At 39.2% G+C, this 24,330-nt stretch overlaps 2 protein-coding genes across 3 annotated transcripts; both read right to left on the bottom strand.

Moving 5' to 3' along the window:
* Positions 1–14,482: 14,482 nt before the first annotated feature.
* On the bottom strand, positions 14,483–20,195 carry bub3 (BUB3 mitotic checkpoint protein). Of its 2 annotated transcripts, XM_086139785.1 has the most exons (8): positions 20,000–20,194; positions 18,762–18,956; positions 17,789–17,858; positions 17,532–17,683; positions 16,108–16,266; positions 15,737–15,914; positions 15,194–15,410; positions 14,483–14,607 (listed from the first exon to the last, which is right to left on the bottom strand). In XM_086139785.1, the coding sequence occupies exons 2-8, from the start codon at positions 18,954–18,956 to the stop codon at positions 14,598–14,600; spliced, it is 981 nt and encodes a 326-aa protein (XP_085995911.1). In that variant the 5' UTR covers positions 20,000–20,194; the 3' UTR covers positions 14,483–14,597. The 2 variants fall into 2 exon arrangements, with proteins under 2 accessions (XP_085995911.1, XP_085995912.1); XM_086139786.1 differs by lacking the exon at positions 14,483–14,607 and having other exon boundaries at positions 14,709–15,410; positions 20,000–20,195.
* Positions 20,196–21,152: 957 nt separating this feature from the next.
* On the bottom strand, positions 21,153–23,326 carry hmx3b (H6 family homeobox 3b). Its single transcript, XM_086139834.1, has 2 exons — positions 22,795–23,326; positions 21,153–22,516 (listed from the first exon to the last, which is right to left on the bottom strand). The coding sequence occupies exons 1-2, from the start codon at positions 23,069–23,071 to the stop codon at positions 21,924–21,926; spliced, it is 870 nt and encodes a 289-aa protein (XP_085995960.1). The 5' UTR covers positions 23,072–23,326; the 3' UTR covers positions 21,153–21,923.
* Between the last annotated feature and the right edge of the window lie 1,004 nt (positions 23,327–24,330).

Genomic DNA, 24,330 nt, shown 5'->3' with positions numbered 1-24,330 from the left:
ATGGAGATCAGACCAGAAAAGAGCGTGACAAGGTAACAAGGTAAACCGATCCAGTCTGCAGTCTGCCATTCCTCTGGAAACTGAATCAATGAGGGTTCTGTTCAAACGGAAATCCTCCCAGATATCGAGTTCAGGTAAATCTATAGCACAGTTCTTTCAGCAGTAAATATGCAGTTATTTTCCCTCGCAATAAACAGGCACCTCCTGAAACCTACTGACAAAACCGATAATCGATAACGATCGATAATTGCCTTATAAAATCTTTTAGTATGTTATCTTCACTTGCTTATTTTGCTTGTTTTGCCTTCTCAAATCACCCTTGAAATATTTGTCTCTAAACATAGTGCAATGAACAGCAACTTAAAATCAATGATAACATCTTTAATTGAAAACAATAATCATATCAGCTCTAAAATTTCTAAACGTCTATCTCATTTCTTAGATTTCGTCACACAGGAAAGCTTTGTTGGCCACCGGGAGAGGAAACCTATGTTATGACCCTGCAATAGAGCAGCCAGGTGTCCAACTCTGACCCTCTGAACATTCAGCGCTGGTGTCCCCTGAAAAAAGGTGAACAGTTTGACCTTTTGTTAAGACACATGTAGAGCAGTCTGGATCAGGAGGACAGATTCCTCTCGAATGACATGTGACAGGAGGGAAAAACTCATAGTCACACACTTGGAATTCCTCTTCCCCGGTACCGTACTCGCACAGGTCATGATTCAACCATTTTCTCCTCCAAATTGTTTACAGCACTTCCTTACACCTGCTCAAATATAAATGCAGCTTGACAACTAAATGTGAGCATCAAACTAACACTTAAATAAAAAAACATTTTGAACACCCAAACACTTCTATTTGGCTGTTTCAGCTTGACTTGCTCAAAGGTGTCCGATCAGACAGAGGTCAACATCCTCTTTTCAACTGTGGTAGTTTCTGAGACGCAAGCTTGTTTCATCCATAAAGAGCCCTAGAAATTAGATTGTGTTGTACTCGGTGTATAACCCTGCGGGAAAAGCTGCGATGAAGTGGGGAAGCTTTGAGGAAAGAGTGTTGGCTCTTATTGTACCTCTTCATGAAAACAAACTTTGAATCTGTCAATATATTAATAGGCAGGTTAACAAGACTCTCTTTGAGGAATCGCTTTTTTTCTCTAATCTTCATCGGATTCATCAAGTCACAAATCCATTTTTCTTCTCATCTTGAGCAAGTTTGAAAGAATGGGCTCAATATCCAAACTGAGTCTTGATGTGTTGTTATGAAATACAGTGTTGTGGTGATATTTGCCTTGTATAAGCTAAGCCATAAATGGGCAGAAAGAATTAAACCACTTTTAATGACACAATAACATTTGTCCTGTTGATGTTAGGGAAAGAGGGACGTCTTTCTGATTCAAATGGATGATTGTAGTAAAAACCCTCTTCACGCCAATTAGAGACATCGAAAAAGACTATCTGATCATTTTAAACGTGATAATGGACCTTTGGCCAGATAGCGCACATCTTGTGTCCTGTGGTTCAGTGAGAGAAAAAAAATGCTGACAGTTTCTGGATTATCTAATGAGGAAGAAGCACGAAGTGAGTTTTATTTGAGAAAAAAACAATAAACAAACTATTCAGTGTTATTATGTCTATTAGAGTACATTTGGTATATATGATTTTTAAACATTCTGCTGCCGATAGTCTGCAATTTAGGGCCCCTCGTTTGATCGGACTGGGGGCCTTTCTGTGCGGAATAACCATGTTTTCCCTCTGTCTGCGTGGGTTTCCCCTGGGTTCTTAGGTTACCTCCCACAGTCTAAAAACATGCAGCAAGTTCCTTTGAGAAATTGTCTGAATGAGGAAGTGAATGGTTGGATGTCTCTATACATGACCCAGTGATCAAGTGGCAATGGGACCAGGGTGAACCCTGCCTTTCACCCGATGCCAGCTGCAATAAGGCTCCTTCACCCTGTGATCATGAGTGCAGAATAAGCAATAATAATGAATGACTAATCTTTGAAATTTAGAGTATAACTAAAACCAACAAAAGTATCCTTTTGACCAGGGGTGGGCAATTATTTTGATTGACGGGCCACATTTCTTATTTAATTTTTATGCAACTATGTATCGTGTAAAATAAGCAAAATGAAAATTGGAATTTTAATATTTACATTTTTTAGATTTTTGGTTCAACTTGAATAATCATTAATATAATATAATATAATTAATATAATCATTAATGATTATATAAATGTACTGACATTATTTTGTATGTAATCATCCATACAAAATTAAACAAAAGGAAAAAATTCAATTTCTATATTCAATATTAATTGAAAATACTTAAAATATTCAAAGAAAATAGTTTGGCGGATAGAGGCCGGATAAAAAAGCAAAACAGGCTGGATGTGGCCCGCGGGCCTAAAAATGCCAAGGTCTGCTCTTGATACTTATTTTGACACACGACTTATTTTGAGTTCAGGAAACAAAAGTAAAAATATTTTTTGGCTCAAAATGTAACTATGCAGATGGAGGAATAAAAATATGGATCATACAAAGAGACGCTGAAAGCACTCAGTAACAGTAGCAGAACTACCCCTGGCCAACAGACGCAGTCATTCATCCAAAGCCTTCCTTAACAAGTGCGTGTATATGAAATAGTTAAATCAGGGGTTAAGAGTGATCACGGAAAAATGCACCATCCTTTTAACATAGCGAATACAAATATAACCACAAACCCTATTTTGCAGGCTTTCATTCAAGTACTATGACATGATGATGAAAGGAGAAAAGCTGTCCCTCTGATGCCCACCAACCCTTTCCTGTGGCTGCTGCTTTCTGAGCTTTCACAGAGTGAATTCAGGAGATATTAAATGTCTTTGCACCTTGTTCAAGGTTAGGCTGGCTACTCCCGAATATCATCAGGGTTCCATTAAATGCGTTATTTATGAATACACATCATTTTACATCAAGGAAACAAGAGGCATTTTTATCTAAGTACATACAAATAAATAAATAACAGGCAAAGGGCTACAGAAATTAGCCTGCTTCTTAACCAATCTCAAAGGCACCACACTTGAAAAGACGCTGCAAGACAACAAAAGACATAAGGGAGTGAATGAAATGAAGCTGCCAATTACTGTTGCGAACGTAGCCGTGGTGGAGCTTTTTGTTCTCCACACAAGCAGTCTTTTCTCCCCTTGTCCCCGACTATTGAGAGGGATGCATTAGGCAGGGAGGATGGATGAAGTGGCGAGAAGCAGAGCATGATGTCAGCAGTCACACAGCTCACTTCATGCGTGTTGTTACAGACCTCACTTATAACTCTGCTCACAGTCACCACGCTGAAATATCATTCCGGCAACCCTCTCTTCCAAGAAACTATCTTGCAAATTATTCAAAACGAAATCTGTTGTTTATTTGTCGGAGATCACATTTGCCATTAGGCAATGGATGGTGATTTGCACAGAAAAAAAAAACTAAAAAAAAAAAAACCAACAATATTTTGAAGGCTATATAAGCTGCCTAAAAATATCCGAATTATGTAATGCTACAATTGAAAGAATCTGCCCGTGTTCAGATGTGGAAACTAAATGATACCCTTGACTTGTATATTTGCAACTACTTGTATTTTTCTGAGTACATGTAGATTCAGTCCTTAAACTTCTGACATTGACATTTTGCGTTCCATGATCTTTCAGGAAATTGGACCTTTCAGAAAGAGGCAACCTGATTGGTCATCTGTAGAAAGACACCTGGTGATCGAGAGCAATGAGCTGGCAATGAGCTAAAAAAAAATCCCGAGAAACTTTGAGGACAAGAAGCACATTATTCACATTATTCAAGCACATTATTCAACAATGATGCTCCTGAAGACCCGACCAAGACTCCACCACATTCCCCATCTGCCCCCTCTGAGGTACGTGAAGTGAATCCCTGGCTTGATATGAAGAGCTCCTTTGGCTTAAAGGCCAACAAAAGAAATAGCTTTATTATGCTGCATAAGCTCTGTTTGCCCAGAGACGCACGACTAGCAGCAAAGAATAACGAATGGAGGAGAGAGGTAATAAAATGAAATAAATGAAAAAGAAGAAGTGAGAAGTAAAAAAAAAAAAAAAAGAGGATTAGATAGTCTTGTGAAATTGACAGAACTATTCTGAAGACTATAATGATATATCTAAAGGTCAGATGTATCCTGAGGCTCTAGAATGCTGTGTTCAGTGGCCTTTTTCACACATTTACATAAATGTGAAATGAAATATCTCTCTTTCAAAAAAGTTGAAAACTGTATCATTTCATTATATTTATTCTTCTCAAAGCTCAATGGGCATATGTGAATTTAAAGACTGCGAATATTACCAGCTAAAACTTGTACTCGTATGGGCTCAAAAAGCGACCTTTCCATTAAAACCTCCCATGTAAAAAGCTTGACAACTTCACACTTCCAACACTGCGAGACTTAAAGACCGCTGACACATTGGTGTATCATTTAGACACACACACACATGCTTGTAGATCACCTTGATGAGCGCGAACCTAACAGGCTTTGCAGGATAGCACCTCTGCAACCCTAACAACTCTTAGCAAGGTTAATGCTGAAGATAAACCACATCCATCATTCGGTTTCATTAGTTCCGTCCTTTGACCTGTTCCACATAATGTTGTCAAATGTGTCAGACGGCAGATTATTGGGAGGTATGATGATCAATAGTTAAATAATAGAGAGCTATGTGCGGCGCTGCTGGCACGCTTGCAGAACAAACCTCCATCCAGCATTCCGCCGCCTGTCACAAATCTGAAAAACAAATGGAATAGCCAGAGGCAAAACCCATCAATAATAATACAGTGTTTAGACTGTGATGAATTAGAGCCAGACTTCTCAGTGCATTGTGGTTTTACACACCGAATATATCACCACGTGAACGCATTGATCTATGGACTCACATTAGTTCACCTAATCTGCATTTGAGTTGATGGGACTACACACTATTTCACTTCGCTGGATTCGGGAAAAGTTAATCATGTCCAATAATCAAAAGCTGTTTATGAAAGTACCTCTTTTTGTGCCATTGATTTGGGCAAAATAATGCACTGCCGCCACTGATTTCTCAGACAGAATGCACTTAGGAAATGACAAATGTATTTTATATTCAATAACATCGACTTTTCCCTACTTAGCCACAGGTTGGTGATTTGACACAATTGCGAGGATAATATTTTTACATGCACCACGTTGACTATTTGCTGTTTGAGCACAAATTATTTGAAAAGGATTCATTATCCTAAATTATGAGCTGAGTTGAATGTAAAATGTTATACATATTACATGTACAATGGGTCAATTACAGCTAATTTTGATCACTAAATCTTTATGTTTGTATTATGGTTGCTTAGGTAAGCAGACTAACAGGCTTGAAATTATGTGTACAAACATTTTTTTTTTTAATCATTGAGCTCAATGAACTCCTAGTGGGTGTAAACAGAAGTAAATGTAGGGGTTTGATAATGATAATGGGATAATGATGTAATGTGATAATGTACACTAAAAAGGACACAGGTCACACATATAAAATTAAATAAAAAGAAAATGTGCTTCAAAGCATCTTTCAAAGAATGCTGTCTTCAAAATATCTAATTGAATATTTCTATGAGAGAGGGTTTGACAAATATTTAGAAATTACTGAGTGGTTTGGTCCCCACATTCATTCAATGCTACCTTGTAAAATATAAAAATAAATAAAATTTTATTCCTGTCTTAAATTCAATATGTAGTATGTGCTGTATGTGTTGTAGTATGTGTTCAATATGTATTTGTGTTGAACAAAATTAAATGAATAATTTGTGACCCTACATTTTTTTTTTGCCATGCATGAGCTGAGATACATACACATACAAACACACACACACACACATACAAACACACACACTCACAGATATACTCACAGATATATATATATATATATGTGTGTGTGTGTGTGTGTGTGTGTGTGTGTGTATCAACACACTCACATACTAATATAGGCACATTAACTTAATTCTATTCTCTGAATTTGACAATTTCATCTTAACCCACATATGTAGTTTTCTGTGCTTCTGTTGCATTCATTGATTCTTATTTAACGTTTGTTCCATCCGTCTGTATTATTTTTTGTCTTTTGGAAAGTCATATTTGATGCTAATTCTATCTGAAGAGTCACTTTGCACTTGACCCTCTTTACTATGAGTTCTGCTGCTAGATATTTGTTTTTGTGTACTTCCCCTTCAGGCCTTTACTGTCGCTGTTCTGTTGTCACTTTATTCCCTTGATAACAAGAAACGATGCATGCATTTGCTCTCTGTGAACTCCCCTTTGCACCCTAGATGTTCAACATAGTTCTATACTGCAGTCAGCCTACATAAACACAGGTTCATGCACATCTTGGTAGATTACACAACACGCAGGACAGCTTAGAGCAGAAAACATCTCCAAGCTGTTTCATTTATGAAGATGTGTCACTTAATACCCATGAGATCCTTAGTTTCTACAACTGCTTCCACAATCGCACCGGTGTTGCTGCTTGGGCGCGTTGAGAACCACCATGAGATCAACTAAATGTCCCAAGGCAAATTAGCTATCAGCTAATGTTAAAAAATGTAAAGATTTTTTATGATATATTTTGAGGAATCGTAAGAGTAATGGGATTCAACAAAAAGAGTAGGGTATCACATTTTGTATTATTATTCATATCAAATTAATATCAGACTGATAACATCAGCAAATTAATCATTTTCTTTATTATCATATATTATTGGAATGATTTGAAAATATTAGAAAATGTATTAAACTTTGGAATCAGATCAGTACATTGAAAATTCGATAATGTGATTTTCTGTCACTAAACAACAGCGATGATGTACATGATGATAATGATAGTGATAGCAATAATAATGAAAATGATCATAATAAGTAGAATTTTCATTATTATTGTCATTATTATTATCATTATTGTCATTGTTAAAATTGTAGCTGTAGTTGTTGATATTGTTAATGTTGTTATAAAATTCCGCTTAATTCTGTGATTTTAATCAGTCCCTCATCATCTCAGCCTCTAGGGGTGAGAGATTAGGCCCCTGAAGACGTCACTCTTCATGCCAGTGATAATTCCCACCTTTGTGCTCATATTCTTTGGTCTGTATTGACAGCTAGAGCTCAAAGTGACACCATTCCTGAAAAAGCTGATTAAAGTTGGCGTTAAATGCTATACTTCAGGAACACACTTTTTTTTTGGCAATATCTAATAAAACGGGTTGAAATGGATACAAGTCAGTTAAACGTTCCCTGCGAGTGACTCAGGGGGGACCGAGGGAACTTGAGCCTCAAAGCGGTGGTGCATTAGTTCTGCTAAGCTAACCATGAATGCTAATTGCAGTTACAAACTGTAACCCTTGCCCTGTGGCCATGAACTCATTTAACAGCACCGAGGGTATTATGGACACGATGAGTGTACAAAGAGACTGGACTGAAAAGCCCAGCAATCTTATTTCACTTCAAATGGGGAACACAAGTTTTCCAAAGCCACGCCCAGGACTCGCTGCAGCATTTCTTTTCCCCTTATTTCACTGTCTAAAGAAAAGTGGTTGTCATTCAAATGATGACTTGAAATCATTCGTACGATGCAACTGGTTCTGTCTTTAGTTTTGTAAAACCACTGAATAAATGCTGTGTGACTTGTCATCCTCTATATCACCTTGAACATTTTTTATCTTCTTTTTCTTTCGGCTTTTCCCTTCAGGGGTCAGGACAGCAAATCAACCTTCTCCGACTAACCCTGTTCTCCGTATCCTCCTTTTTCACATCAACTACCTTCATATCCTCTCTCAATACATCCATAAATCTTCTCTTTGGTCTTCCTGTAGACCTCCTGCCTGGCAGCTCCAATTCCAGCATTCGTCTACCAATATATTCACTATCCCTCCTCTGTACATGATCTTCTCTCCAAAACATCTAACATGTGCTGTTCCTCTGATAGACTCATTTCTGATCCTATCCATCCTGGGCACTCCCAAAGAACCTCAACATCTTCACCTCTGCGACCTCCAACTCTGCCGCCTGTCTTTTTGTCATTGTAACTGTTTCTAGTCCACAAAGCATCGCCAGTCTCACCACTGTCTTGTACACCTTCCCTTTCATTCTGGCTGATAGTGTTCTATCTCTTCGTACCCCTGACACTTTTCTCCACCCATTCCAACCTGCCTGCACTCGTTCCTTTACCTCTTTTCCAGTCTCTCCGCTGCTCTGGACTGTTGACCCTAAGTACTTGTTTAACACTTTTTATACACTCTGTAAATAACACATGGCCCCAACTAATATTGCACTTCACAGCATTCACCCGCTCACACAGCATATCTGTGTCCCTAACCAGGGAGTAACTTGGGGTCTGGTGCCTTGGCCAAGGACACTTCAACATTCATTTAGGAGGAGCTGGGGGTCGAAGCGCCAACTTTCCAATTGGACGAACGCTCCCTCTCCCAACTGAGCCACAGACACCTCCTGTAACATCTTTCTATACTCACTTTTACTACTTTCTATTCTGTCCCATTTAACATTTAACCCTTTCATGGTTTGCTCAGCTGCCAGGTCAATCATTTTAGGCCACTTTGTACTGTTTCTTCATTTGAACAGAATTATATTGACATAATTCATCATCTAGGAACATTGAGCTCAAATTGCTGAAATGCCGTTGTTTTAACCGAGTTTGCTTCTTCTAATGAAGACAGTGAGGGACAACGTAACTGAAAACAAAAAACAAAAAAAATGAAAAACCAATACTGAGCACTGTACTGTTTCTTCACTTTTATCTTGCAAACGTGACCAGAATACACTGGTTTCATATTAAATTTCACACACACACACACACACACACACACACACACACACACACACACACACACACACACACACACACACACACAACGCACACAAACGCACACAAACGCACACAAACGCACACACACACACACACACACACTCACATTCTCACAGGAGATGATTTAACTGTGATGCGCTCAGGAAAAGCAAAGACGGACAATTCAAATGGTTAAAGTTGAATGTAATATAATAAATATAAGGTTTATATTATATTTATATATATATATATATAAAATGTAATTTCTGCCCTGATAAGTAATCAAAATATCCTTCATTGCTAGTAATGAGGGTGTGAAATGTTTGACTTTTAACTTCATTATATTTTGCATTTTACTTTATTTCTTATTCAAGTCAACTGATGGCTTTTAGGATGTATGTTGAGATCCCCCTCCTCTCTCTTCAATCTGACTCACCCTTCCTAATTCACTGCCTTTTATTTCATTACTTGCCTCTCATTTAGTAATTAAAAAGATGAAATCTGTTGAAGGCACTTTGTGAAAAATTCAGGGATTAAGAAATGATAAACAAACAGGTGGATTAAATTGTTCCAGTCACTGCTCACACTGGAACTCAAACCTGGTGATGATAATTTCACGGTGGTATAAACATAAAGGTAGAACATCACCAAAATCATATGGATTTATCATTTCTGCAAAATGAACTTTCATATAAAACGACATAGCATTTATGTTATATTTGATATTTGAAATACTATTGTTCTTATGTGCTTAACACCCTACATCCCTCACCGTTTATCATTACGCTAACAATAGCAAACAATGGCAGTACTTCATATTTCATTACTAAATGATTAATTTGCGGCACAAAGCCCAAGAGCAAACATGGCACCTCGAGCTCCAAATCTGTGAATGTCTTGTTTGAGATGTTTGATTAACTGCAGGACAGCTCCCAGGTGAGTGCCCCCTCCCCCCCTCCTCGCCTGCACACCCCCTCCTGCCACTCCAAGTAAATAGATGGATAGCTGTGAGTGTGAAACCTAGTAGTGGCATACATAGCCTTGAGCTTTACCATCTAATTAGACGGTAATGTAACTACAGTGCTCTCAAGGAGATGTTGTCTTGCCCAGCAAAGCTATTTAAAAGCCTCCCTGGGGCAGGGACAGCTCGCAGCAAGCTGATGTGGTTGGCCACAGCTCTGTCCAAGGCGAAGGTTCTAGTTTCATTCCCTGATTGGGATGTTCTGGCAACGGGGGACGGAAAGTGCCGTTCAGAGCAGAACCCGATCTTCGTTTTGGTTCCACCTTGGTGGCTGAGTACAAGCAGCCAAAATGATGCTACACTTCAATCATGGGATGTAGAGTTTATTTTACAAGAAAAGACCTGGGTGTCGAGCAGTGAGCATTTGTTGCGGTCACATCTTTCCTTTAATTTGTGAGGAAGACAACTGCAATGTTAGTGCAAAATGGATCACATCCTTCAGGGAAGTGCAGGAAAACTTGTACGGCTCCCGGTTAGAATAGAATTTCCTGTCGCAAATGTAGGTAGTACTTACCATATCTTTGCAGAATTCAGCAAATTGTCCAGTGGGAGTATCCTTCTGATTAATGACAAAGCTAACATAAAACTACAACTACAAGTTATGTGGGAGAATCACACTGCCGGATGTTTGCATCTATGAAATGCAGCCTGTCAACTCCTATTAATGCCTCAATGCTGATTTATCTTTGGATAGAGTACAACTTCCTAGAAAGTGGTTCCCACAAATAGTCGCGTGTGTTTATTTTGAGTTGAATTACAGTAAAATATTAGTGTTCTGTTACAAATTAATGTATTTCTCCATCTTTGTAAATGAAGAATTTTCTTTCTTACAAGAAGTAAAGGCATCAGTGACTCGATCTCAAGCCTGAAAGTTAAGACAGACCGTAATACAGAAGGGTGTCAATATTTTCCTGATGCACCATGTGATTTCCCCATTTCCACACAATTCACAAAGGACGGTATCATAATCTTGATATAATATTCGAAACCAGTCTTGGGAGATAAGGTGTCTGGGTGAAGGTCATCCAGTCCCTCCTGAGTGAACATAAGAGCCTTTTGCGGTTGAGTTAAATGCACCTGACAAGCTGTTGGAGCACAATCATCCATTTTAATTGTCATGTAACGGTTTCATGTAGAGCCAAACTGTCTGCAGCACTTCAGTGGTTGGAAATCAGAGCTCAGCCACACAACCGCAGATGAGCTTAGCTGAGCCTATGCTGAGCGAAATAAAACCTCAGAGGTCTTCAGAGAGCAGCTTGTAGGAAGATCCTGATGAAGCAACAGATATTAACATGATTTATGAAAGTCAGATTTGTATTTTTCTTATATTTACAATCTAGTGTCTGAGGTTCTTCATTGAAAATGCTGTATGTTTGTGGCCTGGAGAGTGTTTGATTACATGTAATTTTTCCAGGTGATCATTAAAAGTAATATCTTAAGAGGTGGGCCTGTAGGCAGCAAGTTTTAAAATCAAATGGGTTTAAATATAGTAAGGTGGCTGAGGATATGCCAAGATCTAATTTTTTAGTCAATAAATTGATAGGGTCCAAATTTATTCTATAGCACTGTGTCGCATAGGATCCTGCAGCCAGGATCACAGTGGGGATCGGGGAGCCTATCCCAGCTTTCATTTGCCAACAGACAGCGTTCACCCCTGGTCCAGTCCCCAGTTGATTACAAGACCAAATATAGACATGTAACCACTCATTCACATGTTTGGGCAATTCAGGGCCTCCATTGAACCTACAGCATGGTTTTGGACAGTAGAATAAAGGCCTACATCTCAGAACTGAACCAGCAACCTTTAGCCGTGAGGCGCAAGTGGTAACCGCTGTGCCGCCCTGTTCATTTAATTTTACAAATTTGCCTGCCTCTTAAATATCAAGGCTGAGGGAAATATTTAGCGAATTGACTGGAAACTGCCGAGATGCATCAGGCTAGATGCTACTTGATAACCTCATGGACATTAAGGTTTTTTTTTTAACAAATATTTAGAATGACTTCGATATCTCCATACATTTGTGACCAGGTTGTTAAACATAACAAATAAGATAGACAACCTTTTTTTTTATCTAATGCAAGATGTTTCGGCCGCACGTCAATTCTTTTTTCAAACAGCTACATTGATACTCCCAGGAAATTGGCTGCAAAGAAACATCTTCCCTTTCAAAAAAAAAAAAAAAAAAAAAAAGAGCTATCCGATGGACAAGAAAACCTCAACAGTTCTAATACACACTCCATTCGCCAATTTGGCGGAAGTCAAAAGATGACAGGAAACAAGGTAATTTGCTGCAGCTCCAAAAACAACCCCCTTGGCCATTCTGTCTGCTTCATGGCCAGTGATTATGTCCAAAACGAATGCCATTTCATATTAAGCTACAATCATAATCCGACGTCAAAGACAGACTCATTATCAACAATCATAGGAATTACTTACATCATTTAAACAAACCGAACTAATCATTTCCAGGATACAGCAGCGGCAGATAGAGCCATTAGAAAAAATTGGAGCCCTTAAATAGAATAATTGACATCTCTATCTTCTCTTCTGCTTTGGCTGAAGGGCTTCAGAAATTGCATTAGATGCAATTGAAAATCTGAACGGGGGGGGGTTAAAAGAGACACAGCTTGGACTTTTGCGGAGCACTGCTGTATTCACTCTTCCCATTCATATAAGATACAATACTGCATTAAAAAGGTCTGCATTGTGTCGAACCCTCACCAGTGTGTCAAGTTGCTAAACAGCAAAAGATACATTTAATGATAATGTCAGTATTAACTAGTTGAAATGTTTGTATTATACTTTAAAACAAATATTTTCGTCCTCCCTCAGAAAAGTTTCTTGGAGAGCAAGTTACACAACAATCTTGAGGAAAAAATCTGATTGATAGCCTGCTTTGTGCTGCAGTCCTGCCAAACTACCACCCAGGGGACCCGATGGATAAAAATACCGTTCAAATAGATGAAATCTGGTGACTTTGTTTTGTTTTTCTTGGACTGACACAAGGAGGTCTCTAGAAATAGTTGGATTTCTCCAAACTTTGACTCAGTTATTAAGCGAGGTCTGTTTTAGGCCGTAGACCTCAGATCGCCATCAACACAGGTCAGTGTCTGAGGGCAAGTGGAGCCCTGGGCAAGACCGGTGGATCACCGCTTTCCCTCAACACATTATCAACACAATCACTTTGACCATGACACATTCCGAGTGTATTTTCTTTCACATGTCAGGACCTTTAGTTATTCTATAGGCTAATGGGACACTTTTTTTTTAACTTGACAATAAGTGTTCTCTCTCTTTTACACTATTTGAAACGGAGGACATCAGGACCCTCTTTGTTTTCCAACCACTTTAATTCTCATAAATGTTCTGATTGATTTCAAAAACATTATTTTCACCTAAGTTCATGGTTCTATGTTAGACTTATTGCAAATTCCTGGTTAATTCTTTAACCCATTTTACAATGATTTTAGACCTGGTTTTAACATAACCTTTACATTTTCAGGCATTTACTTCCTTGTTTGGGATAATTCTTAACCCACTTTACAGGCTCATTTTGCTCATCTAAAATAAAGAGGTTAAATTAAATTTCAGAGCACAACATTTTCATTGAAATGTTTATTTCTCATTTGTTTATGAGAATTCTAACCTTCTGTGAAAGCAGTGCTTTGTTTGCTAATGCGATGCTAGTAGCGCGTAGCTACAATACCACCAACGTTTGCAGTGACGTGAAGTGAGGTTCATGGCCGGTGAGGCACCGACGTAATCAGTCAGATTTACAAACATATGAACCTTATTCACCATTATATTGGCAGCAGTTAACGTGTTTTGTTTAAAATATCATATCAGCATTCTTTACATATACGAACTGTAGCAGAGAAAAAAAAGCACATTTAAAAAAAACGTTATCTCTTACCTTTACTTATCAATGAAGTCCATGCGCCGCTCCTGAAGAAAAGCATCGATTACTTGCTTGTAGAAGTCTTCCTTGTTTTTCTTCTTTTAAAAGTCTCTCCGTGTCAATAGAAATCACTGCCAGTGAAGACACTGGTCCTCGATCGGTCCTGTTCCGAGTGTATGTTTTGAGTCTTCAGTGCCGAGAATGACCGCTCCACCGATGCTGTTGTAGCCGGAACGGAGACCACCAGCTGGAGCAACTTTGTCGCCTCAGGAACAATTTGAATTGGGATCCTTCTCGACCAAAAGGTTGAGAAGCTGCCAAGGAGATTTACAGTCATCCCTCACCGTTTGTGGGCTATACAGCCCGATGAGATCGGGAAAATAACCGGATGGCTGCACTTGACTTGCTAACTGTTTACTGTGGCTTGCTATTGCTAATTATATTATTCTGTAGCCGAGTAGTAACAAGGATCCCTGGGATCACCAGTGCCCCCTACCATGAGGCTCTGTTACTGCGTGCCTCACTTAATGTGTCTTTGCACTCCTTTTATGATGATAAGAAACAAATCGATTTTAGTCAAGAAGTAGAGGCTTGTGGAAATATACAAGAGACAAAGTGAACTGAACAAGTAACAGATACAGGAATGCTGACATTAGAAGAAAAAAAAATACAAGAGAAGGTCAGGATAGCGTAAGGTATTTGACATGACAAAAAGAGCTTTATTAGAATAGAGAAGAGAATGATAAAATATAACAATATCAAACTGGATGCCAGTAGATAACCCAAAAAGACGTCATATGTAGATGTGGATTTAGGTTGACCTGCAAACCAAACAGAAGAGAAATCAATCAACTGAAAATGGCTGAACCAGTGTGCCAAAAAATGACATTTGTTTTTATTAAGTTACATTTTGTGGAAATGATGCATCAAAAGGAAATGTAACCAGTTGAGTAAAAATGAATTCAACATAGATGTAAAGCAAAATGCAGCAAAAGGTTCCATTAATGTCTAAATCAGACAATTAAAATGTATATATTTGTCTTCATGTCTTAGTAGGGCTGCACTACAAATGGCCGATTAAAATGCTCCCTTACTTACTGCAGGTCAACAAACATCGAACATTTCAGGTTTAACAAAGACAATGCTTATTACAGGGCCTCGGCAGCAGATTATATTACACTGAACAGGGTTCTCCAATGCTCCTGGTCAAGTGTATATTTACATTGGTATAGATGGGTAGGAGAATTTTCAAGTTCTCATCCGTCTATCTCTCAACTGTCGGATATTGAAAAGCGGCAAGGTAGAGATATAGATCAGCATATTCTGCAGTCAGACGTGCTCCTTGTAAATACAGCTGCTAGTGGATTCCCAGAGAAGGGAAGGAGCACAGGGGTAGGGAAGACTCACTTTGGCTTAGTCTCAGCATCAGTGACCTGGCGGATGAAAATGGCATCCTCTGGGTGGCTGATGTCGCCCTTCTCATGCATGTAGGAAGCTGCAATGGCAAGCATGGTGCCGTCGTTGTTGAAGGCTAGCGAAGCAATGCTAGTTGGGTAACGGTGGAACTGACAGAGACGTTTCTTGTTGAATGGATCCCAGATATTCACAAAGCCATCAGAGCCACCTGTTGGAAATGAGACAGGAGGTCAACCTCATACAAGCAACTATGGCAACACCATCAGAAAGAAAACTAAAAAGCACACTAATAAGGGATTTGCTCAAAATAAAATTAAAAACACAACAGGAAGTTTTGGTGACAATGTCTGTGCTGGTAGTACAACTGCAGGGGCAGTTTTATACCCTTGTGTAGTTGATACACTATGATAATTAAAACAAGTGTAGCTGGTGAAAAAAGCAAGCTGACACAATGTAAACAACTAATTGTCATATCCACCTTTTTTTTTTTTTAATAAAAAATTCAAATTTTCAAGGCGAACAGGTCAGTCGTACCTGTGGCAAAGGTGTTATGTACACTGTGAAATGAGATGGCATTGACAGGGTAGACTTGCTCAATTCCTTCCTCCTTCAGCCGGTGGCACTTGAAGGCATACTTCTTCTTCTGAACTTCCTGGCTTGGATCCAGGTACTCCACAGCTACACGTCCCTCAATCGAACTCAAGACGTAGCCCTGAAGCAAAGGCAGAAAATATGAGGATACTGTAGACCTTATTCATATCAACAAAGGAATTTGTGTCAGTAAAACAATATTTTATAGGGAGTAAATTAATTCACGTTTCTTTGTCCCCAATATCATTAATCAGCATTGTTAAAATGTTAACACAATGTTAATTTATTAAACTAGGCTCTTGTTCAAAGTGTACCTGTTTGTTGGGAAAGGCTCTAATGCAGCGTGTCTGATACTTGAGACTGGACTCTCTTCTTTGCTGCACATAGCCCATGTTCCTCAGATCCCACACCAGGACTCGTCTTCCAGCTGTGCCAACAATCAGCCTATCTCCAGCCACAGACAGAGTATACACCTGTCACAAAGACAACAAATGTGAGACAAGATGGAAAGCATACAAGATTCCTTGAACATGTAAATGGATCTGGATTAAGTTACACCATATCCACTGAGTTTGTTTTGTCATGTAACAGCAGACATATACTGTGGCTATAACAATAACAATCAATACAAGAGATATGTACACAGTCAGAAATACAACTCTATACTTTTGGAAAATATATGATCTACAAATGATAATTCATTGAAATCTCATTGTGTATCAAATGTTAATATTCCTGAAAATTCAACACATCCAGGTCAGCAGGCACAAGGAGACACACGGCCAAAAGATTATCAATTTAAATATTTACAATTTAAAAACATTTCTACAAATCTAATGCCATGCTCTGAAGTCAAATATAAAAGGTTAACTAATTGCATGATTGTGGGTATGACAGGTAGTTTGACCAGAGGTGAGGGTACATGCTCCAGAAAGTGACTTCAGCCAGTCATGAAAAAAGTTGTGGTCCAATGTGACAACATGAATTCTTTAAAAAGTTCATCAAGCTAATCATCAGGGAAAAACTAAACAAAGGTAAATTGACTCAGCTATTGCATTTGCCTACAACATATGGTCCAAAAACATAGTGAAAATAAAACTAGCCACCATATATTAAAAAAGTTAATAAACATTTGACATACTGTTTCATGACACAAGAAAAAAAGATAACTAATTGGACAGTTAGAGGAAAAATGGTACCAGCAAAATACTTCCTGTGAGTTTTCAAGCTGTGTGCCAGGTACAAAAAAACACTAACCAGAACTTAGTGTAACTGGCCTATGTAGTACATCGCTACGCATGCACATGGCCCTGACAGCCACGCTGTGGAGAAATGGTAAACTCAGTTACCTGTGTTTGGTTTACAATCAATCAAGCAAGTTGGGCAAGTTCTGGTTCTGAGCTACTTCTCACATTTCCAATGGGGTAAATCAGTTGCGATTTCAAAATGTAGTATTATCTATTCGGATCTCTCATTTCCATGTAAATTAAGTCCACACTCTATTCTCTCCCTAAACCACCAGATTTAAAGTTCAAACTGTACCCGTGCTTATGTCCTATCCATTTCATACACCCACATAAAATTGCTAAGAAATAAAACCCGGTACTGCAAAGTGCTGACAAACTCTAAAGGCCACCAACGAGTAAGTCAGAGCCGTGATGTAGCACATCTACTTAATGTGATTTATTTCTAGGACAGACACATCTGAAGCATCATGAATTCTAATGCATTTATCTACCTTCTCAGGTTGGGTAAAGGTGCCAGCGTTGCAGGGTGTCCTTGGATCCCACAGTCTTACTGACCTGTCCCAGCTGCCTGTTACCATAACGTTAACCTCTGGACAGTATTCCACACAACGAATAGGGGCATCATGTGTTCCCACGATTGTATCTGTTAAATAATATTATTAAAATGATTTGACAGTCATTTGATTACTCTTTGTAAACACTGGCTAGGGTTTTAGGCTGAATATGGATGAATGTTTACATGACATACCTTGATCTGTGTTCAAATCATGAGTTTTTAGCTGTGCATCCAGACCTCCACTCCAACTATGTGTTGGGTCCTGAGAGTTCAAAAGGCAATTATTAAAAGACAAAATACCATAGACCTCAGTTGGGTACATGCTGTATAAAAATAAATAAAAAACTCGACTACCTTACATTGAATATAAATCTTTAGTAGCGCTTGAAATAATCAGACATGTTTCAGGGGAAATATCTGTATAAACTAAATCATTGTAAATCTAATACAACTCCAAAAATGAACAGTGGTTCAATAATGAAACAGACGATACAAAATCATTGCTGTACAGATTAACTTGTATGATCACACAGGGGAAGGTTATAAGAACCCCTTTTCTTGCAGGACAACCAATGGATCTACATTCTCAATATCTCTCATGCTTTATAATAAAAGTTTAATACTAAGCCCTTGTTAAATATTTCATAAATTGTTTCCTTTTTTCCAAGCACATCTGAAACACAATCCTCGACTGTGTTCGCAAACATTTTTTTTTTCATCTTTTTTATCCACTTTTTTTCTAATGTTCTATGGACACATGGCATGTGAATTTTTAGTCCACATTGATGTCAAGTTGAATGCCAAACACTTTTTTCCCTGACAGGTTTGCAAGTCCATGTATATATTTCTAATTTGCAAGGGGGGGGTTCAATAAAATGACTGCAATGCCATTCATATTTTTGAATGTTGGCATATTTCTGAGGATGGACTGGAGTTCATCAAAAGATCCAAGTTAAATTTTAAATGGTTCAATATAAATGTGGATAATAACTGTACTGGCAATATAGCAAAAAGGAAAGAAAATGAAAAAAGGCACAATCCAGTCCAACCATTTATTCTTCCTACAACACTTAGATCAGCCCGATACCCCAGACCCTGGAGACTTAATTTAAGAAAATCAAGAAGTGCATAACGATGGTCATTACATATATAAATATGGACATACAAAAAAGGCACAGTCAAGAACCGGATCTGTGTGCGTGTACTTCATTCGCATGGTGTTGGCTCCAACGTCATAGAGACGGACGGTGCAGTCCCAGGAGGAAACAAGCAGAAATTGGGCAGTACTGGGACTGAATTTGACAGCAGATATGCCATCCTCTGGTCCCTGGTTCAGTTTATACTCATTTGAGCCTGTCATCTGTTACAAAAAAAAGTAAGATGGTAGAGACAGAGATTGGGAGTGAACATCAATTAAGTTTTAATAGTAATATGTAATCACAGTTTAATAATATACTAGAACTTGGTTGCTGTACTCATAGACCAAGTGAATTCAAATGTAATTATGTATTAAATGCATTACTGAAAACAAAACAAAGCAATAAGTGTCGTAAAACACATATTAATATGACAATGCAACACCAAAAATGTGTAACCAAATTCAACTAGTTATTCTGACTTTGCAAAAACAGAAATTCCCCTAATAAATTCAAGAAACATAGCAGTTCATATTTAGACATACATTCCAGGCACCTGTTTGGACTCCATGCACTTACAAAAACAATCTGATCTCAATCACATTCCTACAGAAAATCTCACAATGAACCTTTGTTATTTGCAGGTGAAAACTTTCATGCAGACAACATTAGAGAATTTACTACCAGTCCAACTGTTCGATAGCTTACGTTCGCATGGGCGCATCAAAATATCAGAGTAAAGTTATTCTAATAAGAAGTGTGTGGTCTTCTACAGCTCTTTACTGTTATAGCAAAATGAAGGTCAATCACTCTTGTTTGTTACCAATTATTTAGCCTCAACACATATAAAAAAAATCAATGGGGCTGAAAGTAGACGACATCCAACCCTGACAACAACTTGCAATTTACACATCGTCTTTGCACAGACATAGATCAAGAAATCATTTGTTGGGGTAGGTTAATAGTGGAAATAAAGAATGGAATTTGGCTACCATTGCATTCTGTGCATTCAGACGGGCGGACCTACGCCAACCACGCTAGCAGGGGTTTAGAGTTGGGTTCTTGAGAGACACGCGGTTATTTCGAGAGTATTTAAGATAAAATAACATGTTTTTTAATTTTGTTTTGTTTTGAATTTAGTGGTCACTTCATATCGACGACGCGATTGTTCTTCCAGGAATTACACCAAGCCGAATTCTATTCTAGCCGGCTGCTAATGCTAACATGTTACGTTATGACACATAATTTGCCGTTTCACTTCACTTACCGCTTCGTTATGTTGTATCCTGGTACGCGTTCGTCTGTAAAGAACTATTGATTACGATTTGACTTAGAAATAAAATAAAAAAATGTAGATCTGGAAAAACTGTTGAGAGACAATGTGTCCAGCTAGTTTCGACAACGGCTCCCGTCGCTGTTCCAGAACCTTCTCTGATTGGTCTAAACGAATGAACAAATTCCCGCCTGCGATTTGATTGGCTTACTTCACGCAGCCATATTTTTTACGTAGTCTGACGTAGTCGGTGTCACGTGACCCAGACCATATCCGTTCATTGAACACGATTGCTTATTCTCGGATTCCTACATACTTACAATACATACGCTCAAATTCACGATACACACTTTACTCCATATTTATGCCTGCATTTACTTTTTAATTTATTGGGATATCATTAATGTGCTTTTTCAATGCAACATGCTTGGATATAAAATGATCGGAGGAGTAGCCAGCGCATACTGTGGAGGGCAGCATTGGGCTTTTTAGTGTTCATCATATTAAATATCTATTAGTAGAAGAAGTCTCAAAGCAGGGAAAAGCAGCGCAAATCCGCAGCGCTAATATATTAACGGTTTAGATTAACTTGGCATAGGTTTATTCATTTAGTCATGCTATCAAATGGGAATATTTGGTCTTTTTTTCTGTAGTTCGGGAAAAAATACTGTACCGTTATTAGACCGCAGCAAAATGTTTCGGACATTGCATCATCGCCCACAAATCAAAAACAACCCGGCACTCCTAACACGCAGTAGACTAAATAAAATCTAGCCTGTGAGAAAAAAAGAGATGTGTATGTGTCTTATCTAATCCAATAAATCGTGACCGTTGTTTCCTGCAATGTATTGTCATTGCAGGGGACTGATGTAATTGCTTTGAAAGGCAAAAAAAAAATGTCCTACAATAATGAAAACGAACATTCAAATAAAGGAATAAAATAATACCTTCGTTTTTGGAATACAGTTTTTACATCTGTTCCTGTTCGTTGTGTCTCAAGTCTGATAATATAGAAAACGTGGAATTCTATAAGACTAAGTTTAACTGTCATTTTAGAGAATTTCATAATCTCCAAGGACCTCTATTGTCCGTTCCATATTTTATTTTATAAAGAAACAGCTTAATATATTTGTATACTTTTCCAGGATGAGCAAGGTAGATGCTCTGTTTTCATATTGCACGTCACAAATAAGCTATGGGATTGATTTCTCTTTTTGAAACCAAATGTTTTACTGAATGTAGGAACATACAGAATTTCAATAACATTATCAGAATAAAACAATACACATAAACAAAGATCATTTGCCTGCCATGATGGATTCAAAATAAGAAGAGAAACATCATGAAACAAGTGTCTTTGACCTGCTGTTTTTCCCTCGGAATTTCCTTTAGAAGATCGCATGATTGTCTTCACTGTCACAAAGAGGAAAAATGTCTTTTTGTAAATGTGAACGGTGGATGACAGAGGGTGAACGCGAATCCTCCGGTATTGCACAGTTTGAAAATGTTAAAATATTTAATCCCACAATTTCAGCTACGGACACTAACACATGGTCTCTGTGAAATACATATGGACAGCGAACCCTGTTCTTTTCTTTGTCAAGGAGAATACATTTAAATAGCCTATATTCACACTCTTTGAGAATTAAAGATTTCAATAATAATAAGAAGAAGAAGAATCACCATCATCACGATTGTCCTTTATGTGCGTCTTTGTAAAGGACACTTCAACACTATAAAGGGTGATGTAATAATAATAATAATAATAATAATAATAATAATAATAATAATAATAATGCCTACCAACGCGGACGTTAAAGCTACAAAATATACAAAATTTAATTTGCTTTCTTTTTTTTCCATGAGGGTTACTCTCTTTTAAAAACATATTTACAACACATCAATGACACAGTCCAGGTTAAACAGGCCTCAGCAGCGGGACGGGGTGGGAATAGTACATGTGGTGGGGGAAAGCCAGTAGGGACTGGCCGCCCGGTGAGTTTCCCGCCGGAGCCCCGGTAGATTCTGGAGCCCCGTTCTCGTGGTAAAGAATGGGAACCCGCACAATCCTCTGCGCCGCCGCGTGGCTCAGGTTGGCCGCCTCCAACTCGGCGGCCAGCTGCCGTTTCCACTTATTCCTCCGGTTCTGAAACCAGATTTTCACTTGCGTTTCCGTCAGGTGCAGGGACGCGGCCAGGCCCGCTCTCTCCGAGCTGCTCAGATAGCGCTTGATGTCAAAGGTGGACTCCAGCTGGAACACCTGACTCCTGGAAAACACCGTGCGCGTCTTCTTCTTTCGGCACGGCTTCTTGTCCGAGTCCAGATCGTCCACTTTTCTCTTCCAGTCACCCTCCTGCTCCGCGTCTTTCTTGGGCTCCTCGACGTCGCTCTCATCCAGCGCCACGTCGTCATCTGCGCTTTCCTCTCTGGCGTCCTGGTCGCTCTTCTGGAGATCCGGCGTGCGCCTGTCCTGCGCCTGGAGCGGTTCCTTCAAGGTGGTCTTCTCGCTCCCTGCAGAAGAATTTAAATCATTTTCAGCGCACAATACGGATCTAAAAAAAACTCACCCAAGTTGGAACAACATGGGAAAAAAACGTCCCCATCGGAGACAAATTAATATCATTTTTGAAAGCCATTTTATTCATGCGCAATAACGCAACCAATTCTTACCCCCCACTCTAAAACTAGATCTAAAAACAGCATAAATGTCTATCATCTCATTTTGACCCCCCACTTCCACCCCCTACACACACATACGTTCATCTTAACGCAGATTTTTAATACATTACCTCCGGTCCTCAAATGCGGACCGAGCGTGTACGGGTACCACCAAGGAGACGCTCTCTCCAGATACTGCGCCGATAGTCCGAGTCTCTGCGAGGGCAACTCGAAGCGAGGGAAAGTTAAGTCACCGAGCCGAGAGAAGAAGCTTCCTTCAATCACTCCTTTGGTTGAAACCAGGAAACTCCTCGGCTTCGTGGGCTTTTCTTCTATGTTCAGCAGGTTCTTTATCGAAAAGGGCGAGTCTTTGACCGGTTGGCGAGTTTGCGCATCTGAGTCCGCCATTACCGTTTATTTTCCAAAAATAATCATGAAACTCGTATCAAGGAAAAATGTATTTAAAAGTGAGTTGGTTTCAAGGACGAGGGGGGGAATAAAAAAACGTGAAAAATAAAAAAAAAGGGGGAAAGGACTAATGTATCCCGGAAGATGCGTTCAGGTCCTGATGGGAGAGCGGAGTGAGATCGCTGCGCGTAACTCGCTCTGACTTGATGCGCCGATGAAATAATAATAAAAAAAAACGTCGTCCAAGTTTAAACGCGCTCGGTCACTGCGATTGGGCAGGCACAAAAGCAAACGGGGATTGGAGATGAAACCGCGAAGGGGCTGTGACGAGAATAGAATCCACGGATGAAGGCCGCGCAAGCGTTTTGGCTCAGGGCTCAACAGTAACCACTTATCATCCAATTAGATTAAAGAGGGAAGTGTCTCGCGGTTTGGGTGTGTGTGTGTGTGTGTGTGTGTGTGTGTGTGTGTGTGTGTGTGTGTGTGTGTGTGTGTGTAGGGGGGGGGGGCTGCACAATCACCTGTTAGTAAATTGAATAAATACATCGGAGATGATTACACCCGACGCGTGGAGCTTTGTGCACCACAAATTACGCATCGATTATTTTTCTTTTACGCATCGAAAACAAATGATGAAGTCAGATTAGGATGAAACAGAAATTATTAATAAGTAACTGAATTTGAGGCAAGGAGGGTTAAACCACATAATGAACGGAACAGAACTCGATTCTTTACTGTCTTTTCGACGTTTTTTTTCTCGTTTTCCCCCAGACATCCTCTCGTCCACCTGTCTCCGCCGTGCACGTCTCACCTGGCCCGCGGCTCTCCGACCCCCCACCTAATTCTATTAAGACAAGAAGCGCCGCGGGCAAACGTCGAATTGAATGCGCGTTTGTATCACACATTACGGCGATTCGGCGTCAGTTTAGGAAGACGTTCATATTTAGATTTCAAATAGAAGATAGTAAAGGTGCGTCCTGTCATCCTGTAAATACCGATTACATTACTAAACGCTGTTAACATCTCGTTATGATAATGTGCTATTTATTTATTACTTCTTTTGCTACCCATTTGGCTTCACCGTGGACAGCCAAATAAGAATTTCATTGTTCAGGGAAACACCTTTCCAGACTGTACAACTGACAGTAAACACTTTAAATTCTGAATGTTGACTCTGAGGTGACTTAAGCAGCTCGTCTATCGTGGGACGGAGTCACGGATGGATGAGATGTGTCCCACGATTAATCCGTGGGGACTCA

Source organism: Fistularia commersonii, chromosome 32 (assembly GCF_037954325.1).
Source record: "Fistularia commersonii isolate RoL2024-O1a breed Wild chromosome 32, RoL_Fcom_v1.0, whole genome shotgun sequence".
NCBI classification, from domain to species: Eukaryota; Metazoa; Chordata; class Actinopteri; order Syngnathiformes; family Fistulariidae; genus Fistularia; species Fistularia commersonii.
Note: the sequence above shows the minus strand (reverse complement) of the source record. Positions and strands in the feature narration are given on the sequence as shown.

Coding starts and splice junctions, on each gene's coding strand:
- bub3 (XM_086139785.1), bottom strand. CDS start 18,956: ATGACAGGCTCAAATGAGTATAAACTGAACCAGGGACCAGAGGATGGC. Junction 17,859..18,761: donor TTCTTGACTGTGCCTTTTTT/GTATGTCCATAT, acceptor TTGAACTCTCAG/GACCCAACACATAGTTGGAG. Junction 16,267..17,531: donor CCTTTACCCAACCTGAGAAG/GTAGATAAATGC, acceptor TCTTTGTGACAG/GTGTATACTCTGTCTGTGGC.
- hmx3b (XM_086139834.1), bottom strand. CDS start 23,071: ATGGCGGACTCAGATGCGCAAACTCGCCAACCGGTCAAAGACTCGCCC. Junction 22,517..22,794: donor TCCGCATTTGAGGACCGGAG/GTAATGTATTAA, acceptor ATTCTTCTGCAG/GGAGCGAGAAGACCACCTTG.